Source organism: Epinephelus lanceolatus, chromosome 15, assembly GCF_041903045.1.
Source record: "Epinephelus lanceolatus isolate andai-2023 chromosome 15, ASM4190304v1, whole genome shotgun sequence".
In the NCBI taxonomy this organism is placed as follows: domain Eukaryota; kingdom Metazoa; phylum Chordata; class Actinopteri; order Perciformes; family Serranidae; genus Epinephelus; species Epinephelus lanceolatus.
In genome coordinates, this window is record NC_135748.1 from 447,547 (window position 1) to 473,801 (window position 26,255).

Sequence of the window (26,255 nt, forward strand, 5' to 3'; positions counted from 1 at the left end):
CATCTATGATACCTAATTATACAGCATTTCATTCTTGTAGAAAGAACAGAAGAGGAGGGGGTGTGTCATTATATGTTTTGAACACCTTTAATGCTATTTCTAGAGATGAACTTAGTGCTGAATTTGACACCACTATCACAGAGTCTCTATTTATTGAAATTCCATCATGTCAGCAATTTAATGGAAATAGCATTCTGATCGGTTGCATTTATAGACCACCAGATTCAGACATCAACACATTTATTGACGCACTTCATTCCACTCTCGAAATAATAACCAAAGAAAGTAAATTATGTTTTTTACTTGGTGATTATAATACTAATTTGCTCAAATGTGATCTCACACAAACGGTTGATTTCTTAAATGCACTTTATTTTTTTAATTGTTTCCCTCTAATTACTAAACCATCCAGAATCACCTCTTCATCTGCTACTCTCATTGATAATATTTTGTTTAACTCTTATGAATTTGAGGTCACTTCAGGCCTCCTGATGTGTGATGTCTCTGACCACCTTCCTGTCTTCCAATTTATCCACTCCAACTTTTCTAAGTCTAACAATCCTAAGAATGAGCCAAATAAATACCGTAAATTCTCTGGAAACAGCACTGATAATTTTAAGTTGGCCATTAGCTCTATCATATGGGATGAGGTACTCCTGTCAAAAGACGCGAATAATGCATATGAATTATTTTTAAAGTCCTTTAATAAGGCCTTAAATGTATCATTTCCTTTGGTGAGCACAAAATCTAGAAATAAATCCTCTAAGGGGAAGCCGTGGATAACTGATGAATTAAAAAAGCTCTCCCGGAAAAAAAATAAACTTCATCAGAGATCTATTCTTAACCCCTCCCTTATGAATACTGAAACCTATAAGAAATGTAAAAAACAATTCACAGCCTCAGTAAGAAAAGCAAAGAAAACATATTATTCTACTCAATTTACTCAAGCTTCCAATAACATTAAGACAACATGGCACCTCATTAATCACCTATTGAATCGCACTAAATCTCCATTTGCTGCCCCTGTAGAGATGAATGGTAAGAAGGGGGTTCTCTCTAACCCTATTGATATTGCTAATGGCTTTAATGACTTTTTTATATCTGTTGGTTTGGAACTAGCATCTAGCATCAATGGCTCTGACATAGACCCCTGTTCTATGATCAAAGGCCAGTATCCTCCACTCCAAAATTTTGACCCACCAACTTTACAAGAGGTTCGTAATATTACTTTGTCATTGAAAAATGCAGCCCATGGTCATGATGGCATCAAAAGTGTCCTTATTAAAGAGACCACTGGAATTGTCCCCCAGGATTTAAAAATTGCTAGAGTCATACCGATCTTCAAGACAGGCGACTCCCAGGAATTCAGTAATTACAGGCCAATATCAATTCTACCATGCATATCAAAAATCTTGGAAAAGCTTGTCTATTCTAGATTATTTAATCACTTAGCAGCCAACAATATTTTATATAAATATCAATACGGCTTTCGTAAACGACATTCTACTGAGCATGCCCTCATTCAACTTGTTAACTATATTTCATTAGCTCTTGATAATAAAAAATTTGCCCTTGGAGTCTTCCTGGACAGGTCCAGGAAGACTCCAAGGGCAAATTTTCAACCGTATCGAATGCCTTACTCAGGAGTAAGGGATTCGATACGGTCAGTCATGATATATTGATTGCCAAACTCAACAGATACGGAGTGGAGGATGCTGCCCTGAAATGGTTCAGAAACTATTTAACTAACAGAGAGCAATATGTTCATTTGGCAGGCTTTACTTCCAAGAAATCACAAATTATGATTGGTGTTCCTCAGGGACTTTACTGTTTTTAATTTACATCAGTGACATGGCCATGACATGCACCAAACTTCTCCCAGTACTATTTGCAGATGATACAAATCTCATAGCTGCACATGAAGACTTTAATATTTTAATTAAAACTGTCAATGAGGAAATAACCTCTATTGCGGAATGGTTTCAATGGAACAAACTTACCCTCAATGCAAAAAAATGCAACTTCATGATTTTTTGTAATACTAATAAACATTATCCTATAGAATTAGCTAAAATCTTTATCAATTATACTCAAATTGAATTGGTTCAGCATACTAAATTCCTAGGAGTTATTATAGATAGCGGTCTTAAATGGTCTGATCATATTGACCTTGTCTCTAAGAGATCTGCGAAAATGCTTGCCATTTTGAGGAAGGTTTGTCCCTTAATTCACTCCTCAGCTTATTTAACCTTATACTATAGCTTTTTGTTCCCATTCATTAATTATTGTAACATTGTCTGGGCAGCAAGCTATCCTACATACCTGAATAAATTAAGTGTCATACAGAAGAAATATCTCAGATTTATATCCCACTCAAATAGATATGCACCCTCGGCACCCCTTTTTAAAAAATATTAAGTACTCCCCATTGACAAGGTAAATGTTTATCAAACATGCTTACGCATGCATAAGTTTATATATAGGAAACAAGATCTTCCAGACACCTTTCAGAATTTGTTCATCCCCACCACATATGTACGCACATATCAAACTAGACACAGCAACTACAGTCTACCCTTACCCCGCACACGGACTTCAAGACACCAATTTAACATTACTTTTAGAGGTCCTAAGCTCTGGAGTGAATTAAGCTCATCACTGCAATCAATGTCCTCCCTTTCTGCTTTCAAAAAGCATTTGAAGAAACTTCTATTACCTGCCTGATCCCTGTGCTCATCCTTCTCTAACATGATTTTATCAGTCCTTCTGATTGTGGGTGGCTTGCTTTTGCTGCGTCTTTCCTGGGTTTAAATTGTATTTTGTTGTTATTTCTTGTTTTTTATTGTTTTTGTTTGTTTTCTCTTGTTTTGTTTTTTTGCTGAGTGTTTAGCCTGCATGTCATGTGATTGATATGGGCAGGTGTGGAACTCTGTACAAGCCTGCAGAGGCTTCGTTCCCACCTAGCACAGTTTTGTACTTGTACTAAACTTGTGCTAAACAAATAAACTAAACTAAACTAAACTAAATATACTGTAGGTTGGTACGATTATAATATATGCATTTCCAGAGTGTTTTTCCACAGGACACAGGGAGATGAGGAAGAGAGAGAGGGAAAGGAGGAAGACCAAGGAGAGGAAGGGGGCATGGGGGTAGAAGCGGTGCAGGAACGGCCAGGCGAAGAGGTGTGTTTCGGCTACCCAGAGGGAAGAGAAGGAGAACAGGGTGACAGCCTTCGCAGCAGCGCGAGAGGAATCAACAGATTAGGCTGTAGGCTAGGCTAACCATTTAGCTGTAGCTCTGGGATAATGTTAGCCAAGGCTAGGATAACGTTAGCACATAAACGTAACGTTAGCCGTCACTCGAACTTAGACGAGAGGGAAAAGTAGTTGCAAACATGAAGCCAAAATGATTTTAAAATGTCAGATTGAATTACCTGTCTAGCAGAAAGCAGGCAATCTCCGCATCCCTTGTGAAATCCTTCTCCTTCAGGAGTTTTTTCCACCTGGAATAAACAACGCCGATATTCACTCACGTTTTGTCCCGTCCTCACTTATCTGATCTTTTTCTTTTATTTGGTGGCGTGGTTTCCCTCTTACGGGGCAAAACATGTGTGTGGTCCTCCATTTAAAGTGCGACAGAATCATAAAAGTACAAAGCAGGTTCATGCAGAAGAGCTCCGGATTGATCTTCACCTTAACCGTCTTCAGTGATGGCATGTTCTAGGTAAACGCAAAAGGCAAAGTGCATATATCCCTTTCGGCCACTGTATTCAAATATGGCGACGCAAGAAGGCAGCCTCCAGCAGACCGTGCCCTGCCTGTGTATATATAGAGAAATCATTCTAAGCCTACGAGAAAGCTTCCATTTGTATGTGAATTGCATTACACTTTAGTAAATATATATTTATGAAAGCAATAGTTGATATTTGCTAATAAACAACCACGTAAATTACACATTGTAACTTTAATTGTCTCACATTCCTAAGCCTTTTCGCCACCACAAATTTTGCTTCTAATCTGCTAGCACATCTAATGGCAGACGGCGCCCCAGACAAACGTCCAAGAACACAAAATTGAATCCACAAAGTATGTCCATACTCCTTATCTGTAGTGATCCAAGTGTGCTGCAGCCCCGACATAAAAAGTTGTTTCGAAAACCGACATATGAACTCTCTTTTTTTAGCCTCACTGTAGCCTGTGGCTCTGACTGCTTCTCTGTGCTCCGTGCTCACCTGTGCGCGCTCAGGGTGATCGGTGATGCACGGTCTCTGAAGAGCAGCAGTCTCATCAGTACTGATGTTCAGATTCTCAAGTGCAGGCATCGCCAATTCCCAGTCTGAGCAGCAAAGACTTTCCTCATCCGTTGGCATTGCTTTGCATTTGAAACAACTACACCACCAGGTTTCCAGTGCTCGACTCCGGTATTCTGTGGCTGGCTGAGGCTCATGAGCTGCAGCGGCTGCTTCGTTCAGTAGCCTGAGTTCCGTCCGTATACTCGGGCTCAAACAAATACGGCTCAACAAAGAAATGCTGCTCCTCCTCAATTTCAAAGTCTTCAGACATGTTGGGCTGTCCTTTGCTACAAGATCGTAGTGCAAATTATCTTTTAGTTCTGTGGCTACTGCTGTCTCCCCGTGAGGTGCACGTGTCATGTGATGTAAACACGGGTGAGCAAAGTTCATGCTTTCGCTGGTCGCGCGCAAGTGCGCACACGTGTGCACGGAGCACAGAGAAGCAGTCAGAGCTACAGGCTACGGTGAGGCTACAAACAGAGTTCATATGACGTTTTTCGAAACAACTTTTTATGTCGGGGCTGCAGCACACTTGGATCACTACGGATGAGCAGTATGGAGATACTTTGTGGATTCAATTTTGTGTTCTTGGATGTTAGTCTGGGGCACCGTCTGCCATTAGGTGTGCTAGCCGATTTCTGCAAGGGATGTGAGGACTCTAAAACTTCACCAGTGCCTCCATCGGCATATGGGTGAGTAGATAATGGCTGAATTTTCATTTTTGGGTGTACTATACCTTTAAAGTCCATTCTCACTGAGGGCGAATATCCGCGCAGATTATTCTTGCGGAAAAATATAAAAGTTGATTTCACATGGGTTCTTATGGAAGTTTGCACACCGGGGCGGAAAAAAAGTTTCCGCCCAGACTTTCACCCCCGGGAATTTGCCTGTGGAACTGCACAGCTGGGCCAATGAAATTGTTTGTTTATAGTCGCGCAGACCTGGGAGAGTCCGAAATCCAGCCAGTCAAGATAGTACGTGAGAAAGGTTGATAAACCTCGTTTCACAGCACCCCGTCCTTTTTGATAAAAGACAGGATGATTTTATGAACAATGAATTAAAGGACAACGTCTGGCAGTCCATTGTCCAGCTTGGTGGCTAGCTCGCTGCTGATGCTGCTGCTACTACTCTCGTCCATGTTCACCCACACCCGTTCACACTGCGCAGAATTGGAACACAACAACGTGAAATTCCGCACCGTGTCCGTACCGCGCCTGTGTATATGGTTTGAATGCGGAAAAGCGCTACGCGAATATTCTGCAAAGCCGTCCCGCATTTCCACATCACAGCAGTGAGAATGTACCTTTAAATGGCTAAGTCTGGCTAATGTGAGCCAGAGTTCTGTTCCATCAAAGTGGCTAAGATTAGCCTCACATCGGTAACCATGGAAACCATGGTTCTGGCTAAGCCTGATACATCGAGCTAAACTCCGGTTTCTGAGCCACAACTCCGTTCCATCAAGGTGGTTAACCTGAATCCCAGCCTAGTAACCATGGTAACTAATGCTGCCAGGCAATCCTGGTCTGTAGCAGGATTAAGGCGAGGATTAGCTCCATCTATGATCAACAAATGTTCAATAGACAAGAACAGACACCGAAAAGACAGTTCTGCCAGTGCTTTCACAACTGTCATGATAAAATAATATGAAGATCATAAAATATATAACATCATTAATCAAAAAACATTTACTATTAAAAAACAAATTAAAAAGTAATAAAAATAAGATAATTAAAAAACACTTACAACAGTAAAGCCAAAATCAAACACAGCACAACTATAATAAAATTAAACTGAGGCATTAAAGAAAGATTGTACATGTACACCAAACACATGAATATGTGATTGCCCTCCCATCCCCACCGCACTCTGTTTCCAATTGGCTAGCAAATTCACAGCCAATTAAGGTCAACTGACAACGGCCATATAAGGAGTGCATCCAAGAGAAGGAGAGGGACACACCCAGAGAGACACAGAGACAGAGCAAGCAGGATATTCTTATATCTTATCTTGACCTGCTGCCAAGTCCTCCTCTGGCTACTGAGGCTGCTTCTGTTGAGACATAACAGTGAGTGATGAAGATGGGACACACACCACTGTGGTCTGTCTGTTCCTTATCCTATAGCACATTCCACACATTTAAGGGGATTTTCGTTATTTTGATATAATAAGGGATAGAGCTTACAGTTGACTCCCAAATGATGAGAAATAGATAACTGATTCACTCTCACCTGCATTCACTTAATAGGTTTCCTAATCTCCACTGAATTGATGGATTTGCTAAATGTCATTTTCTACAATCAATAGATAAATGTCATATGATTATTTCCTATAAACTGATCATTTAAAAAATGTCATAATCTGCAATCAATTATGTGATAAATGTAATGATTCACATAAAATAGTTTGATTTTAAATGCATCATCTGAACTTTACATAGGAATCAGTAGCAAAAAATGTGATAAATAGTCTATCACTAATATTAATTTACACATTTGGTGAATTTCATTAGGCATACTTGAATTGTTAGATTTAATAGGTGTTCTTATGTACATATATTTTGTCCCTTTGATGTGGGATTTATAGAACATGATATTATGCTGAAATGCTTAATTTTCTTTGTCACTTACGCATTTGGCCTGTCAGCAATATTCTGCCACGCCACCTCCCTTGCTTTATTAATTGCTGCAGTATTGCCTTTGTTCCTAATCATGTCCTTATAGTCCTCATACACTTTCATAAGGAGCGTTTGCTCCGCCGCAGAAAAAACCTCTGCTCTTTCCTTTCCTTTGCTTTTTGACATTCTGCAACATGTTCGGCACTTGACTAGTGTGGGCTTTTTATTTTCCCTGGGCACGTGCATGAGTTAAGACTTAAAGGGATAGTTTGACATTTTGGCAAATTCCCCTACTGCCGTAATCCCTATACTCATATGAGTAGGTACATTACCTTTAATTGTCAGTGCCTGCTGTTCTGAGATCGGTGGGGCAGAGCTGCCCGCTGAAATGGAGGTGAACGGTACAGGCCCCTCTCTCCCTCAAAACTAATCAAATACACCATCAAATGACTCCAAAATGCCCTAGTGGACAACACATGGCTTGCGCATTCCCCATTCTATGAAATAATAATGTATAAATTAAAGCTGCAAGCAGCTGTGATCGGGCCCTCGCTCTCTCACGCCACTGCGGGGGGCCAGCAGCACGCATCACTGAAGCGGTTATGTGAAAACTCAGAGTAAATTAAAGCTGCAAGCAGCGTTTGGCGGGACCTCGCACTCGCGCCCGTTTCGGCCCCCAGCTTATGTTGTCACTGTGAATTATTTAGAAATATCAAACATATTGCCACAAACATCAGAAAATCCTTACAGAGCTGAACGTTTTGATGTTTGAATGCTTTCTGTAGCTGTAGGTATGGAGAAGTGATGTCACAATATGCAAATTAGATGAGCGAATTTCTTCCCATCAGATTCCTCTTCCTTTATTTTGAGGATGAGATGACAAAAACAGCACAAAACAAAAGAAATCTACTGTGTAAATATGTTCATAATGTTGTTTTACTGAGCTTTATGAAATCCAATATGGTCAATGACACCACAATATGCAAATTAGATGAGTGAATTTACTCCAGTGACAAACTTTGGGTCATGATGAATATTTTTCTCATTTACAGTATGCCTTTATCTCTCACCACTTTCAAGCCACAGCCTTTTGAAATGTTGAAATGAAAATGGAATATTTTCCTCAATAAACTCTGGCACCTAAAGGGTTAAAATGGAGATTGTGCCCCTGTCATGTCTGCATGTAAAATGTAGACACGCACAGACATCATGTTTCTGTGAGTTTGTGTGTGACAGCAGTTGCCATGGTAATTAAGTAAGTGCACCTAGCAGAACAGCAGAGAGAGACAGACAGAACACACAGGAGACCTGTAAACTCCTTGAACAAATTCTTCCCATTCCCAAACCGTTGGTCCAATCATCAAAAAAAAATAATGGTGAGAGAGAAAAAGTTATAAAGAAGATCTGTTTAGCAGCAGTTGAGCTGGCACGTGTCCCTGTTTGAAGGCGATACGATAAACAATGTAGGAGGAGATGTGTTTTTTTGAGAGCACGTTTGAGGTGAAATCTTACTTTGAAAGGTCAAGTAGCTCACTTCCTGTTGGAATTAGGTCATGGGTGTCAACGCGTGATTTGTAAGTCAAACACACCAGTTTTGGTTTGATCTTGATACGACATTCCTACGGGCTGCAGTGGCCAGTTTAGTGCACCTATGTGGCGCTAGAGAGCCCATTTTGGCACTTTAGGGGTTAATAATGTGTATTTGCTGTTTGAAATGAAGATTCTGCTGCTGTAATCTGTCCTTTAAAGATTGTGAGACACACAGACCAGAGAACCCTGTGGCTGTGTCTGTGTGTGCAGCCGTTGTCATGGCGATTAATGACTTGCCCGCACCTGTGGCAGACACAGACACGTCAGGAGAGCAGATCACCAAAGGCTGTTTATAAAGGGATTTAACTCCTTGAACAAATGCTTCGCATACCCAAACTGTTGGTCCAAGCAAGAAAATAAAGTGATTTTGAGAGACAGCCACGTCTCGTGAACGCACGTGTCGCGTTTTATATTTCTCGAGTCAAAAATGTGGTCAGGGGAGCGAGTTTAAAATGTGTTGCACCCCAGCTGTTTCCAGAAATTTCTCCTCTGAGTTTACATGGGAGTGAATGAGAAAAAAATCAGCGCTCCCTTCGCTTTGGAGCCACTCAGCAAAAATGTGTACGTGTGAGAGATTCCATGTCAACATATCTGTGAGCAGGACAAATTTTCCTACGTTTTGTGGTATAAATTGTGTCTGTACAGTGAAAATTGTGGTCATGGCAGCGAGTTAAAGACAAAAGTTTTAGACGATTTTTAGAGCCCTCTCCACTCTAGCTCACAGCATTCCGTGCAATACACACCCATTGTAAAGTGAGAATTTCTCCACTTTTGCTCATGGTTCTTTGAGAGGCACAGATGAAAAACGGTAAAAGATATGAAAAAGATGAAAACATGAGTGAATAGATGAGACCTGTGGCAACATTTGAGAGTTGGAATGGAGTCTGTAGCACAAAGTATGGAGACGCTGTAAATGCTAGAAAAAGCCCTAAGATTGGTGTCTTTCTCCCCCCTGCTGCCATTCATTTCCTATGGGACAGCTTTCCAAGATCGTCAGGACGTTTTTCTGACATCTCACCTTATGGAGCCCATAAAATCCAAACTAAGCGAGTAATGAAAAAGTTACGAATAACTTTTGATTAGAACGAGTTGATCTGTCATCTGTGCAAGTTTGAAGCCGATTGGATAAGCGGTGTATGAGAAGAAGATTTTTTAGGAAAGGCAGTTTTAAGGCAAAATCTTACTTTGCAAGGGCAAATATCTCACTTCCTGTTGGATTTAGGTCAGGGGTGTCAGCGCGTGATTTTTAGGACTTCATGAGACGAACACGCCACTTTTGGTTTCATGTTTCTACGACGTTCCTACAGGCCGTGGCGGCCATTTTTGTGTGCCTAGGTGGCGCTAGAGAGCCCATTTTGGCACTTTAGGGGTTAATGTCATGATTTTCTAAAATTTTTCACCGGTTCTGATGTGCGTGCCAATTTTGGTGAGTTTTTGAGCATGTTTAGGGGGTCAAATTCCAGTTCAAAGAGGCAGCGGGAGAAAGAATAAAGAATAATTAAAGCTGCAAGCAGCGTTTGGCGGGACCTCGCACTCGCGCCTGTTTCGGGCCCCAGCTTATGTCGTCACTGTGAATTATTTAGAAATATCAAACATGTTGCCACAAACATCAGAAAATCCTTACAGAGCTGAATGCTTTGATGTTTGAATGCTTTCTGTAGCTGTAGGTATGGATAAGTGATGTCACGATATGCAAATTAGATGAGTGAATTTATTCCCATCAGATTCCTCGTCCTTTATTTTGAGGATGAGACGACAAAAACAACACAAAACAAAAGAAATGTACTATGTAAATATGTTCAAAATGTTGTTTTACTGAGATTTATGAAATCCAATATGGCCGCCGCCTAGTGACGCCACGATATGCAAATTAGATGAGTTAATTTACTCCCATCACAAACTTTGGGTCATGATGAATAGTTTTCTCATTTACAGTATGCCTTTATCTCTCACCACTTTCAAGCCACAGCCTTTTGAAATGTGGAAATGAAAATGGAATATTTTCCTCAATAAACTCTGGCAACTAAAGGGTTAAAATGGAGATTGTGCCCCTGTCATGTCTGCATGTAAGATGTAGACACACACACACATCATGTTTCTGTGAGTTTGTGTGGCACAGCGGTTGCCATGGTAATAAACTAGGTGCACCTGGCAGAAGAGCAGAGAGAGACAGACAGAACACAGAGAAGAGAGCTCTTTTAGAGGAGATTTAACTCCTCGAACAAATTCTTCGCATACCCAAAGCATTGGTCCCATCATGAAAATAAAGTGATGGTGAGAGACAGCCACTTCTCGTGAACTTACGTGTCATGTTTTATACTTCTCGAGTCCAAAATGGGGTCACCAGAGCGAGTTACAAATGTGTTGCACCTCAGCTGTTTCCAGAAATTTCTCCTCTCAGATTACATGGGAGTGAATGAGAAAAAAATCGGCGCTCCCTTCGCTTTGGAGCCGCTCAGCAAAAATGTGTACATGTGACAGATTCCATGTCAACATTTCTGTGACCACGACAAATTTTCCTACGTTTTGTGGTATAAATTATGTACAGTGAAAATTGTGGCCGTATGAGCAAGTTGAAGAGAAAATTCAAGTATGAGTAGAGGGCTGTGTGTGTGTGTCTGTGTGTGCAGCCATTGCCATGGCGATTCCTGACTTGCCTGCACTTGAGGGGCACACACAGACAGCTCATGAGAGAGGCTGTTTTTAATGGGTTTTCACTCCTCGAACAAGTTCTTCCCATACCCAAACCGTTGGTCCCATCATGAAAATAAAGTGATTGTGAGAGACAGCAACTTCTTGTGAACGCATGTGTCGAGTTTTATATTTCTCGAGTCCAAAATGGGGTCACCAGAGCGAGTTACAAATGTGTTGCACCTCAGCTGTTTCCAGAAATTTCTCCTCTCAGATTACATGGGAGTGAATGAGAAAAAAATCGGCGCTCCCTTCGCTTTGGAGCCGCTCAGCAAAAATGTGTATGTCTGACAGATTCCATGTCAACATTTCTGTGAGCAGGACAAATTTTCCTACGTTTTGTGGTATAAATTGTGTATGTACAGTGAAAATTGTGGCCGTATGAGCGAGTTGAAGAGAAAATTTCTTAATTAATTTTCAGCTGCTCTTCACTCTAGTGATGACATCACTCACTCTAGCTCACGCAATACACACCCATTATAAAGTCTGAGAAGGGCTGAAAACTTCATGTATTTTAAACTGACTTTGTACAAAAATTAAAAGAGATATTGAAAATTTGAATTAGTTCCTGAAAGTCGACAACAGCGTCAACATTTGAGAGTTGGAATGGAGTTTCTACATCAATGTATGAATTCGTGATGTGTGGGTGAAGATGAGTGAGTTTGAAGGATTTTCTCATTGACTTCCATTATAACAAAGTTTCAGAAAACGCTGAATATTTTTGAAAGTTTGAATGGGATTGAAAAGTTGAATCATATGTAAAATGTCACCAAAATGATGAATATTTTCCATTTTGAATGGAGTTTCTAGCTGAAAGTATGAATCGGTAGCCACAGTTGGAAAAAAGGTGAAATTTTTAGATTTTTGAGGATTCCGTAATGCATTCCCAATGGGAAAAGAATTTGGGAAAAATCGGAAATATCTCGGAAAGTATGAATTTTAGGAAAAAAGTGAATACATCCGTGAATGTCCTAATTCAGCTGAACGTTTTCATGTTTGAACGGTTTTAATCGGTTGAAGTTTGTAGAACTAGTAGCGGTCCAACCGTTTTTGCTCCATCCGCTTTAATAGAAGTCGGAATTTTAACGTTGAATTGCCGGGAAAATATGAAGGTTATGGAAAAATTTGAAAGTTTCCGATAATGTCCTAATGAAGCTGAATCTGAAGAAGTTTGAATGGTTTGAATCGGTTGAAGTATGTTGAAGATATTTGATGTTGAAAAACGCGGCGGAAGAATAATAAGAAAAATGAAGAATTTTGGTAGTAGAAGAACATAGGTTGTGAATGCTTGCAGCATTCACACCCAATTAAAGCTGCAAGCAGCGTTTGGCGGGACCTCGCACTCGCGCCCGTTTTGGGCCCCAGCTTATGTCGTCACTGTGAATTATTTAGAAATATCAAACATGTTGCCACAAATATCAGAAAATCCTTACAGAGCTGAACGTTTTGATGTTTGAATGGTTTCTGTAGCTGTAGGTATGGATAAGTGATGTCACGATATGCAAATTTGATGAGTGAATTTATTCCCATCAGATTCCTCGTCCTTTATTTTGAGGAACAGACAACAAAAACAACACAAAACAAAATAAATTTACTATGTAAATATGTTCAAAATGTTGTTTTACTGAGATGTATGAAATCCAATATGGCTGCTGCCTAGTGACGTCACAATATGCAAATTAGATAAGTTAATTTACTCCCATGACAAACTTTGGGTCATGATGAATAGTTTTCTCATTTACAGTATGCCTTTATCTCTCACCACTTTCAAGCCACAGCCTTTTGAAATGTTGAAATGAAAATGAAATATTTTCCTCAATAAACTCTGGCACCTAAAGGGTTAAAATGGAGATTGTGCCCCTGTCATGTCTGCATGTAAGATTTAGACACACACACACACACACATCATGTTTCTGTGAGTTTGTGTGTGACAGCGGTTGCCATGGTGATGAAGTAAGTGCACCTGGCAGAAGAGCAGAGAGAGAGAGTGACAGAACACAGAGAGACCTGTTTTAGTGGAGATTTAACTCCTCGAAGAAGTTCTTCCCATTCCCAAACCGCTGGTCCAATCATCAAAATAATGTGATGATGAGAGAGATAAAGTTATACAGAAGATCTGTTTAGCAGCAGTTGAACTGGTATGTGTGCGTCTTTAAAGCCGACACAATAAACGGTGTGGGAGGAGATTTGTTTTTTTTTAAGAGCACGTTTGAGGGGAAATCTTACTTTGAAAGGGCAAATAGCTCACTTCCTGTTGGATTTAGGTCATGGGTGTTAGCGTGTTATTTGTAGGTCGAACACTCCAGTTTTGGTTTGATCTTGATACGACATTCCTACGGGCTGCAGTGGCCAGTTTAGTGCACCTATGTGGCGCTAGAGAGCACATTTTGGCACTGTAGGGGTTAATAATGTGTGTGTTCTGTTTCAAATGAAGTTTCTGCTGCTGTAATCTGTCCTTTAAAGATTGTGAGACACACAGACCAGAGAACCCTGTGGCTGTGTCTGTGTGCAGCCGTTGTCATGGCGATTAATGACTTGCCCGCACCTGTGGCAGACACAGACACGTCAGGAAAGCAGATCACCAAAGGCTGTTTATAAAGGGATTTAACTCCTCGAACAAATGCTTCGCATACCCAAACCGTTGGTCCGAGCAAGAAAATAAAGTGATTTTGAGAGACAGCCACGTCTCGTGAACGCACGTGTCGCGTTTTATATTTCTCGAGTCAAAAATGTGGTCAGGGGAGCGAGTTTAAAATGTGTTGCACCCCAGCTGTTTCCAGAAATTTCTCCTCTGAGTTTACATGGGAGTGAATGAGAAAAAAATCAGCGCTCCCTTCGCTTTGGAGCCACTCAGCAAAAATGTGTACGTGTGAGAGATTCCATGTCAACATATCTGTGAGCAGGACAAATTTTCCTACGTTTTGTGGTATAAATTGTGTGTGTACAGTGAAAATTGTGGCCATGGCAGCGAGTTAAAGACAATAGTTTTAGACGATTTTTAGAGCCCTCTCCACTCTAGCTCACAGCATTCCGTGCAATACACACCCATTGTAAAGTGAGAATTTCTCCACTTTTGCTCATGGTACTTTGAGAGGCACAGATGAAAAACGGTAAAAGATATGAAAAAGATGAAAACATGAGTGAATAGATGAGACCTGTGGCAACATTTGAGAGTTGGAATGGAGTCTGTAGCACAAAGTATGGAGACGCTGTAAATGCTAGAAAAAGCCCTAAGATTGGTGTCTTTCTCCCCCCTGCTGCCATTCATTTCCTATGGGACAGCTTTCCAAGATCGCCAGGACGTTTTTCTGACATCTCACCTTATGGAGCCCATAAAATCCAAACTAAGCGAGTAATGAAAAAGTTACGAATAACTTTTGATTAGAACGAGTTGATCTGTCATCTGTGCAAGTTTGAAGCCGATTGGATAAGCGGTGTATGAGAAGAAGATTTTTTAGGAAAGGCAGTTTTAAGGCAAAATCTTACTTTGAAAGGGCAAATATCTCACTTCCTGTTGGATTTAGGTCAGGGGTGTCAGCACGTGATTTTTAGGCCTTCATGAGACGAACACGCCACTTTTGGTTTCATGTTTCTACGACATTCCTACAGGCCGTGGCGGCCATTTTTGTGTGCCTAGGTGGCGCTAGAGAGCCCATTTTGGCACTTTAGGGGTTAACGTCATGATTTTCTAAAATTTTTCACCGGTTCTGATGTGCGTGCCAATTTTGGTGAGTTTTTGAGCATGTTTAGGGGGTCAAATTCCAGTTCAAAGAGGCGGCGGGAGAAAGAATAATAATAATAATAATTAAAGCTGCAAGCAGCGTTTGGCGGGACCTCGCACTCGCGCCCGTTTCGGCCCCCAGCATATGTCGTCATTGAGAATTATTTAGAAATATCAAACATATTGCCATAAACACCAGAAAATCCTTACAGAGCTGAACGGTTTGTTGTTTGAATGCTTTCTGTAGCTGTAGGTATGGATAAGTGATGTCACGATATGCAAATTAGATGAGTTAATTTACTCCCATCTGATTCCTGTTCCTTTATTTTGAGGATGAGATGACAAAAACAACACAAAACAAAAGAAATCTACTGTGTAAATATGTTCAAAATGTTGTTTTACTGAGATTTATTAAATCCAATATGGCCACCGCCTAGTGACGCCACAATATGCAAATTAGATGAGTTAATTTACTCTCATCTGATTCCTGTTCCTTTATTTTGAGGATGAGACGTCAAAAACAACACAAAACAAAATAAATCTACTGTGTAAATAAGTTCAAAATGTTGTCTTTCTGAGATTTATGAAATCCAATATGGCTGCCGGCTGGTGACGCCACAATATGCAAATTAGATGAGTTAATTTTCTCCTATCACAAACTTTGGGTCATGATGAATGGTTTTGTCATTTACAGTATGCCTTTATCTCTCACCACTTTCAAGCCACAGCCTTTTGAAATGTTGAAATGAAAATGGAATATTTTCCTCAATAAACTCTGGCACCTGAAGGGTTAAAATGGAGATTGTGCCCCTGTCATGTCTGCATGTAACATTTAGACACACACACACACACACATCATGTTTCTGTGAGTTTGTGTGTGACAGCGGTTGCCATGGTGATGAAGTAGGTGCACCTGGCAGAAGAGCAGAGAGAGAGAGAGACAGAACACAGAGAGACCTGTTTTAGTGGAGATTTAACTCCTCGAAGAAGTTCTTCCCATTCCCAAACCGCTGGTCCAATCATCAAAATAATGTGATGATGAGAGAGATAAAGTTATACAGAAGATCTGTTTAGCAGCAGTTGAACTGGTATGTGTGCGTCTTTAAAGCCGATACAATAAACGGTGTAGGAGGAGATGTGTTTTTTTTTTAAGAGCACGTTTGAGGGGAAATCTTACTTTGAAAGGGCAAATAGCTCACTTCCTGTTGGATTTAGGTCATGGGTGTTAGCGTGTTATTTGTAGGTCGAACACTCCAGTTTTGGATTGATCTTGATATGACATTCCTACGGGCTGCAGTGGCCAGTTTAGTGCACCTATGTGGCGCTAGAGAGCACATTTTGGCACTGTAGGGGTTAATAATGTGTGTGTTCTGTTTCAAATGAAGTTTCTGCTGCTGTAATCTGTCCTTTAAAGATTGTGAGACACACAGACCAGAGAGCCCTGTGGCTGTGTCTGTGTGTGCAGCCGTTGTCATGGCGATTAATGACTTGCCCGCACCTGTGGCAGACACAGACACGTCAGGAAAGCAGATCACCAAAGGCTGTTTATAAAGGGATTTAACTCCTCGAACAAATGCTTCGCATACCCAAACCGTTGGTCCGAGCAAGAAAATAAAGTGATTCTGAGAGACAGCCACGTCTCGTGAACGCACGTGTCGCGTTTTATATTTCTCGAGTCAAAAATGTGGTCAGGGGAGCGAGTTTAAAATGTGTTGCACCCCAGCTGTTTCCAGAAATTTCTCCTCAGAGTTTACATGGGAGTGAATGAGAAAAAAATCAGCGCTCCCTTCGCTTTGGAGCCACTCAGCAAAAATGTGTACGTGTGAGAGATTCCATGTCAACATATCTGTGAGCAGGACAAATTTTCCTACATTTTGTGGTATAAATTGTGTGTGTACAGTGAAAATTGTGGCCATGGCAGCAAGTTAAAGACAAAAGTTTTAGACGTATTTTAGAGCACTCTCCACTCTAGCTCACAGCATTCCGTGCAATACACACCCATTGTAAAGTGAGAATTTCTCCACTTTTGCTCATGGTACTTTGAGAGGCACAGATGAAAAACGGTAAAAGATATGAAAAAGATGAAAACATGAGTGAATAGATGAGACCTGTGGCAACATTTGAGAGTTGGAATGGAGTCTGTAGCACAAAGTATGGAGACGCTGTAAATGCTAGAAAAAGCCCTAAGATTGGTGTCTTTCTCCCCCCTGCTGCCATTCATTTCCTATGGGACAGCTTTCCAAGATCGCCAGGACGTTTTTCTGACATCTCACCTTATGGAGCCCATAAAATCCAAACTAAGCGAGTAATGAAAAAGTTACGAATAACTTTTGATTAGAACGAGTTGATCTGTCATCTGTGCAAGTTTGAAGCCGATTGGATAAGCGGTGTATGAGAAGAAGATTTTTTAGGAAAGGCAGTTTTAAGGCAAAATCTTACTTTGAAAGGGCAAATATCTCACTTCCTGTTGGATTTAGGTCAGGGGTGTCAGCACGTGATTTTTAGGCCTTCATGAGACGAACACGCCACTTTTGGTTTCATGTTTCTACGACATTCCTACAGGCCGTGGCGGCCATTTTTGTGTGCCTAGGTGGCGCTAGAGAGCCCATTTTGGCACTTTAGGGGTTAATGTCATGATTTTCTAAAATTTTTCACCGGTTCTGATGTGCGTGCCAATTTTGGTGAGTTTTTGAGCATGTTTAGGGGGTCAAATTCCAGTTCAAAGAGGCAGCGGGAGAAAGAATAATAATAATAATAAACGCAGCAAAAACAATAGTGTCCTTGCCTTCGGCGAGGACTTGTCTGTGAGAATAAACGCAGCAAAAAGTATAGGGGGGGGTCCTCGCCTTCTGCTAGGACTGGTCTGTGAGTAGTCCACTACTGTTGGAGTCGGTCCACAATAAACGCACGCAGCAAAAACGAGAGGGTCCTCGCCTTCGGCAGAGGACTGCTCCTTGAGCAGTCCTCTGCCTCTAGGCTCGGTCCCTAATACCCCTTCGGGGTTAGAACCCTAATAATAAACCGGTACAATCTTAGAATATAATAAATAATAATAAACCTTACAAGAACAAGAGGGTCCTCGCCCTTCAGCCGAGGTCCCTAATAAACGCACCAAAAACAATAGGGTCCTTTGGCAGAGGACTGCTCTGTGAGCAGTCCTCTGCCTCCGGGCTCATTCCCTAATAATAAACAGCACGATTTCAATAGGGTCCTCCGCGGACGACTTCGTCGTCGCTCAGGCCCTAATAATAAACAGCGCGATTTCAATAGGGTCCTCCGCGGACGACTTTGTCGTCGCTTGGGCCCTAATAAACAGCGCGATTTCCATCGGGTCCTTCGCGGATGACTTTGTCGTCGCTCGGGCCCTAATAATAATTCCTTCAGTTTCAATAGGGCCTTCGCCCGGCCTTCGGTCGGTGCTCGGGCCCTAATAATAATAATAATAATAATAATAATAATAATAATAAACAGTGCGATTACAGTAGGGTCCTCACGGACGACTTCCTCGTCGCTCGGGCCCTAACAAACAGCGCGATTACAATAGGGTCCTCGCAGACGACTTCGTCGTCGCTTAGGCCCTAATAATAAACATCGCGATTACAATAGGGTCCTATGCGGACGACTTCATTGTCACTCGGGCCCTAATTAAGTAACATTACGACACATGAAGCAAATACTCTGAACTACTTTCTTGAGTAAACCACTGGGCAGAGTGACACAGTACACACCTGAGACATTGCCATAGTTATTGCTTGCAGCCTTGCATTTACGGTATCGTAAGCTGGACGCACTAGAAAGTTTGAGAAAAGTTTACAGAGTGTTGTTGTAAATCATGGTTTATTTTATTGTAAAAGGTTGCGGTAACAAGCTGAAGACATGGAGCAGAGTGAAGTTTCACATAGTACATACCAAAAGTACAGACAGGATGAAACAATGGCTATTTGTGCTGAAAATCGACCCCAACACGCCTGTGGGAATGGTCCGGAAAATGTTTGTTTGCTCCAACCATTTTTTACCAGAGGACTACAGTGAAAGGATGGAGCGCAAAAGCTCAGGAATGGATCAAACGCTTTTCTTGAAAGATACTGCCATACCATCTGTCGGCATCACAAAACGAGACGTGGTAAGTGATCGTTGTATATTTTGCTCAGCAATCTCTCTGCTGTAACGTTATCTCCATGTTGAGTAACATTAGCCTACAACCCAAGCATGGTAAATAAGGCAAGGCTCTGCGGCTCCCTGGTCTTGGGGTCTGGGCGCTCCTGCGGTCTTGGGGTGCCATACCGCCCCCCTTCCCCCGCAGGGCTGGCCCTGGACCCTGGTGATGGTTTTCATAAACACACTGGGAGGGTTCAAATACACGCATGCATGTTCGATACTTCAGCTCCGTGACGCATCGCAAAGAACCAATGGGATCACTTAAAAGGGGCCCACTTGCTTCTCAAACCTACCACACCACGCTGGCAACTCTTCTCTGCAATCGGGCTTTCCCCCTCCACCAAGACTCTCACATTTTTGGTGTTCAGTATAGACTTCTCTTTTGTTTTTGTTTTTCAGTACAGTATAGTAGACATGTATATGTTTATTTTTGATAATCTGCATGGAGCACAACCACCTCAAGGCCACAATACATCAGCTACACTGCCTGTTTCTCCCCTGTTTTTTTTTCTTTTGTTTGTTTATTTGTTTGTTTTTCCTCCTTCTTCTCCGCATGCACTGTCACTATATAACTCAGGACTTAAGCACCTGCCCCTTCCCCCTTGCTTGTTTCCTTACTTTCCCCCTGACACACTTTGGTGGATCACGGCCCTCTCTGACTCATATTAGGAAGTTTTTCCAATAAAGGCTGTTAGGCTAGTCTCCAGGGAGGGTGGGTGACGGTCACAACCACGCATTATGGGTATAAAATACTTGACTGCAAGATTAACAGTGCATCAATCTTCACAAGAAGCTTACAACCTTTAGTGGCGCTAAGCTATGAAGACCAATGCAGACAAGTAGGAAGGAAAAAAAAAAAAGGTAAATAAGGCTAAAATGCAAATGTTGTTGTGGTTATGTTATGGTGCTGGTGCTTGCCCAGAGCATATAGTGAAGTGACTGGCATTACTTCTCGTTCTCGTTGGGAATAAACAGACTGCTAGGGAACATTTTATGTTGTTGTTCCCTCAGGAGTTGTGGTGATTTATGAGTGTGGAGTTAGCATGTTCTCTCCGTGTTCCGGTGGTTATTTTGAGGCGTACTCTCGTCCCATCCCACCATCAACATATGTATGTAACATACAGTCACTGGCCACTTTGTTAGATACACCTGTGTAATTTAGCCTCTTGCACTCCACCTCCATTTTTTAGCAAAAACGCCTAAAATGACATACCCAAATTAAAATGACTGTAGCCTCTGAACTGCTCTGACTACATGCATGCATGAGGTCTTTCCAGAAACCAAACTCTCTGAAGTTTCTTGTGAAAGTGTTAGAAACACTCTAGGTCATACAGAGACAGAGTAATGGGTCTCTAAAGTCAGTAAAAAGATGAAGATTTTGCCTAAAATAAAATTTAAAAAAATGATTTTCAGGATGAATAACTGTCTGTGGCTTCATCTGAACAGGTAAATGGCACTGTGGGGCTGTAGGCACACTATCAATGAACATTTGTTTCAAGTTTGAAGAAAATTGCTCAAAGTATGACCATTCTACAGTGTTTTATCCATGAAAAGATCCAGGCAGAGCTCCAAATGACAGAGTGCTCACTCTGCTTCAAAACAATACTGTCCGTGATCAAACAACACTCAGCCAGCTTCAAACACCGTACCTTATTGAAATCAGGTGTGATTATGATAGCTGATGTTGTTTATGACAGAAACACCATAAAATATCACCAAATAAAGCCATATGAAACGTGAAAGTTCTGATCCCACTTTCTAGGTGGTATATCTCAGCCAAAAATAGTGGTAGGAGTGAGATCTCACCTTTTATAAACCAGCTATGTATTCCCCGGACGGCTCGGCATGAGATCGCGAGTAATCCTTTAACTTTTCCCCTCGGAAAACGGCATAACATGGCTTGTCACCACTCATCGCGATTATGGACTTCGAGTATTTAGGCTGCTCTAGTGCGAAAACCATATGGAATAAAAGAAAAACGATGACGGATTCAGGAAGCCAAGAGCTCCCTGAATCTGGTGATATCGAGCATCACATGGTTTGATGATGTAGTGCGCCTGTGAGATCCCATTTAACAGAGGAGGGAGGGAGCACGGACGCCGGCGTCCAAACGGAGTTAAAGAGGCTAATGCAATCCAGTGGAACGGCTATACCATGATTTTTTCCCCGAAGCTTATACATTTTCGGTTATTGTTGACATTGTCTAGAAAGTGATGATTCTACTTTGTTTATTATTGTGTTCATAGTGAATGGTTGTGGTGTACTGGGGTGGTCTCCTAAATTTGTCTAATTGAGGGGGACAAAATATTAGGAACACTTTTCAATATTTTGCACTGCAGTACACCAGCACCACCCACTACCACCTCAATAATAAAGTAGAATAATCACCTTTCTGACAATGACAACAAAAACTGAAAATGTAAAAGCTTTGTAAACGTAGAATGTGTGGCAGAGCTGTTGTATTGGATTGTATTAGATGCGCAGATGTACCTAATAAAGTGGCCAGTAAGCCCCACATTTACACCACCAATCCATTGCCGCTCTGGGTCTCCCCTCAGCCCCTGGTTGCTCGGCAGCCTCAGCTATTCTTGCTCTCTCTTCTTCCAAAACCTGTAACTCTTCCTCTGTATATTCTGGCTTCTTCTCAACAAACTTGTTTTGATGACGGGAGTAATTGCACTAAACATACGCTGTTTGAAATCACTCCGCCCAGCAAGTACTGTATATCTGGAATGTAGTTCCGGCTGTGTGTTTGGCTTCAAAACAACTCTGTCTCGTAATATTACATTATTATTTCATAGCGTGGTGAATGTGTAAGTTACAAGTTGTCCACAAGAGCGTTTTGGAGTCATTTGATTAGTTTTGAGGGAGAGATCGGGCTGTACCGTTCACCTCCATTTTGTGCTCCAAGCAGCAGGCAGTTCTGCCCCACCGATCTCAGAACAACAGGCACTGATAATTAAAGGTAATGTACCTACTCATATGACTATAGGGATTACAGCAATAGGCGAATTTGCCAAAATGTCGAACTATCCCTTTAACAGGTGAGGCTTGAATTAGCATCAGTTGGAGCCAGCTGATTTCACTTGATGGAACGGGTTGGCGCTAGATTGGGAGTTGGCATTTAGTCAAACTTCAAGATTACACCTTAGTCTGGATATTCTTAGCTACGTTGATGGAATACCCCCCTGGGTACCTTGCATGTCGTTTATGGATGTGGAAAGTCCATGACCAAATGTCAATATGTGACAAGATCAGAGGGAGAATGTGTTGTATTATCAAGCCAAAGAGTATGTAAACTTTGGTTGAAAGTGGGCACACACAATTGTGTGATAATAATCATCACCTGACCACTATCCTTAAATAAAAGAATAGTTTTCTGCATGATCAGTCATATTTCCTAATAAATATATAATTTTCTGCCAGGGGTATATAAATTTATGAGCACAACTGCATGTATGAGGCTAAGCTTTTTGTTGTTGTTGTTGTTTTTGTTTGTCTGTTTTTGTTTGTGTGTTTTGTTTCTTCATTCAATAATGCATGTTATGAAGTCTTGCAATTTTGAAAATTATTTATTAGCCAAAACCTTTTAAGATAAGTCAACTTTGATCCAAAGCACAGGCATATTAAAATATTTTTTGTTTTGTTTTTTTTGCTGAAAAACAACTTACTATATGCCTCGACCTGACAGTAATATTTTTTATAAAAGCAAAAAAAAACATTTCATGAAGAAATCAGACGCACAGTTAATACTGATGCATTATTTTCAACTAGATGGAAATCAGAAAGCAAATTCTCGAGCATAGTTCAGTTATATGTCCTGGGGTCCGTTTCACAAAGCAGGTTCAACAAACTCTGAGTCTAATTCTGAACTCTGAGTTGATCTACTCTGAGATAGGAAACTCTGAGTTTCCGGTTCCGGAACAGCTGATTTGAATCAGTTTAATCAACTCAGAGTAGTTTCACCTGGAGTTAAGCGCGTGCACCACAACTATAAAAAGCCAGCATCAATGGAGCCCCGATTCGACGAGTCACCATGGCAACGGGGACGGGGAGGGCGTTTTTCACCCCACTAGAATTAGAAATCTTAATGCGCTCATACTGCGAGTTTGAACACGTTTTCAAAAAGAAGTGCAACACCGCTGCAGCTGCAAAAGAGAGGGAGACAGCGTGGGAGAATGCATACGTTTAAATGTAGTCCTTTGCAATCACAATAATATTACAGGGGAAAACTGCTTGAATGGTAGCCTATTAATTTATTTCATTTAGGTGCAATCCCGTGGAGGAGAAGCGTACTTGGAAGCAGTTTAGGATGAAATATATAAACATTGTTCAAACAGGTAAGACCTCGGCATAATCTCATGGGGGTACTTCATTTTGATAATGTTTTACATTGTAAAGTAAATATTACGTGGCTGTTTGACTGTGCAGTTGTTTTATCCCCAACATAATGCTGTTTTCACACACATAAATGTCTTCTCATCTATATCATGTTCTGTTAAATAATTAAGCCCATTTAAACTAACACAGACTTCTACTCAGCCAACAGAAAGAAGGCAGATGCCCGTAAAACGAGCACACTTTTCTGACCGCCCTGCATACAGTTGCCTTACTCAAGTGCTCAGCGTCTCCGACATTGTACAAAAAACTTCCATTTGCAAAGAAACACAGCACATTTTTATACAGTATGAGCGCAACACACAATATCTGCTGGGATGTGAGAGCATGACTACAATTGGTAATGTTGCAAATAAGGACGGATTAGGTTGTGTAGATGATGGACTGTGACGTGAAACGGTACCGCTCAAAAAGATAATTGTGTGGAAATGCTAAAACATCTATGCGCGGTCTGATAACCATCTCCTGACGAATATTTAATTCTCTGCGCAGTAATGCTGCACCTTCATCCACGGGATCGTTATCAAAAGGACATGCCATGTTAGTGAAAAAAGTCGCCACCTACTGTGCCTAATGGACTTCTAATATACTTACTCTGATTTTTTCAATGATTTTTTTAAATGACAGATGGCAGAACTAGGCTACGCCAAAACTCGCCTGCTGACTGAATGAATGAGGAAATCAAATGGAGTGTGTGGCTCTGAAAGAGGGCGGAAACAGAGACACTTGAGGTTCATTGAGAAAAACCTGGTCCCAACCAGGTTAGGTTCATAGAGTCTGTTACTACGGTAACTGACCGAGAGCTTAAGTTACCTCTCTCTCTGAAACAGGCTAGAGTTACCCCTCTTTCTCTGGTTTGAGTTACCTCCCTTTTTGAAACGGAAAACTCAGAGTTTCCCTCATTTCAGGGTTAATAGACTCTGAGTTTTCACTAAACCTGCTTTGTGAAACGGACCCCAGGTATAAAATTTTGCTCTTGTTGTGTCAAACAGTCCAATCAGCTGCATCAAGAGATTTCCAAAAGAAAGGTGTCTCAGTTTGGTAAAAGACTTCCACAAAGTTTGGTCTCAAGTATCCTTTCCCATGACTCTCACGATTTCCAGTCAAGTAAGGAGCAAATACGAGAATTTTGGATTTACCTATCACTTGAGTCTCTATCAGCTGCTAAGCAGGAGCAGATAGTAGAGATGTTGTAGGAAAAATTGTTGTTGAGGGTGCTGAACTCGAAACAGGTCAGGATAACAAAGGCCAAAATACACCTATAAATATGTTAAATCATGTGTTTTTATTCTTTCTTCCTTAACCACTTCCCCATGCTGCAATTCAAAATAGCTAGTAGTGAAAATATCCCTTCAGACTAACACACTGACCACTTCACATAGCATCAAATCAAATCAAGTCAGTCTTTAGTGCCCAGTAAATGTACAGTTGTAAGAAAACAATACTAAAGAAATACATTACTCATTACTTCACATACATGAGGCAAGCAGAGTGTGTGTGAAAACTTACTATGTGCAGCATTAGATAGTCCCCCAGACCAGGTGCACTATCAATCCTGACCAGAATGCCATCTTTCAGAGAGGTACTGAAGCCAACAGTCAGCCTGTCCGTCCTGGTGCTCGGCCTCTCATTGGCTGGCCACTTGAATGTAATGAGGCCTCCTCCTTTGCCAAAGATGTATGTTGTCCCAGCTGAACAGAAAATAAGAATAAATGAATAATAAGCTGAACTCAAACAAGAACCACATCCATCCATCCATCCATCCATCCATCCATCTTCTAACCACTTCAGATCTGCTGTCTAAATATATACTGAGTGTCCAGAATACACTGAATATTAGTAGGCTTATGCAAGGCAAGTTGATGATATCATGTAGTGGAAAAGTGCTGTGACAGTTAAGTAAGATAATATAAGAATAGCAGGCAGGGGCGGCTGGCCAATAGAGGGAGATAGGGCGCCGCCCCTCCTTGAGCCACGAAAGGAAGATGATGATAATAAATGTATGATTATCATCATCATTATACACACAATATATTAATTATTCTGATAATTTTCACTTGTAACAACTCGTCTTGCGTGTGAAGTCTTGTTCCGACCCTTTGGGGCGTTATCAGTCTGCCTGGAAATCGCACCGATCACTCTCATAGACTTTCATGTAAAAGGCTTTTTTACCAAATGCAGGCACTCAAATGCAATCTCTATGGGTTCCGGGAGGGCTCGCCCCAACGTGTTTTTGTCATACGTAAACCACCAAGTATCATTCATGTGCTCCTCGGATGGTCCGATTTCCCATGTCGGGAAGTCGTTCTTCGGTAGCCTTCTTAATTGTGTGTTCATGAGCGTTTAAGTTGTAATGTGGAGACAACATGGACATTACAAAGAAGATGTATTGTATTTTATCACTCAAAATGTTTAAAAAACAAGTTGTCAACCGTTTCCACTGAAATATTGCTTTACGGTCGGAAACTCATTTTTCCGATTATTCCTACATCACATGAGGCAGCGCCACTGCGCAGCAGTCACATTCAAGATCAACATGGCTAACAAGAGGCTTTTTAACCCTATAGATTAAAAAGGAACGACGCATAGTGCGTCCAAATTCACACCTGTTCTTCTCTATAGATTTTCTGCGCGACTGTGCGTCATAGCGAGAAGCCACACATATCACGTGAAACAGCGGGACCGCAGCTTTCCAACAAGACCAAGCACTTGTCGGTAGTCCAATGTTTTCACAGCAAAAAAAAAAGATAAAGTTACACTAAATTTATGTATAACAGAGCTTTCATACAGCT

At 41.2% G+C, this 26,255-nt stretch overlaps 1 protein-coding gene across 17 annotated transcripts in view; it reads right to left on the minus strand.

Annotated features, from left to right (window-relative positions):
• The window catches only part of nrxn3a (neurexin 3a), a 651,034-nt gene that overhangs the window by 114,648 nt on the left and 510,131 nt on the right, over nucleotides 1-26,255 (minus strand). For 13 of the 17 annotated variants that reach the window (XR_013493311.1, XR_013493310.1, XR_013493309.1 and 10 more), the window contains 2 exons: nucleotides 24,973-25,154; nucleotides 3,434-3,502 (listed from right to left, as the gene is read on the minus strand). Coding sequence is in view for 12 of the 17 variants with exons in the window: in XM_078174850.1 (XP_078030976.1) it covers nucleotides 3,434-3,502; nucleotides 24,973-25,154 (251 nt within the window). In the remaining 5 variants the exon portion in view is untranslated. The remainder of the gene's footprint in view (nucleotides 1-3,433; nucleotides 3,503-24,972; nucleotides 25,155-26,255) is intronic. The other 4 variants (XR_013493313.1, XR_013493312.1, XM_033643573.2 and 1 more) reach the window with 1 other exon arrangement.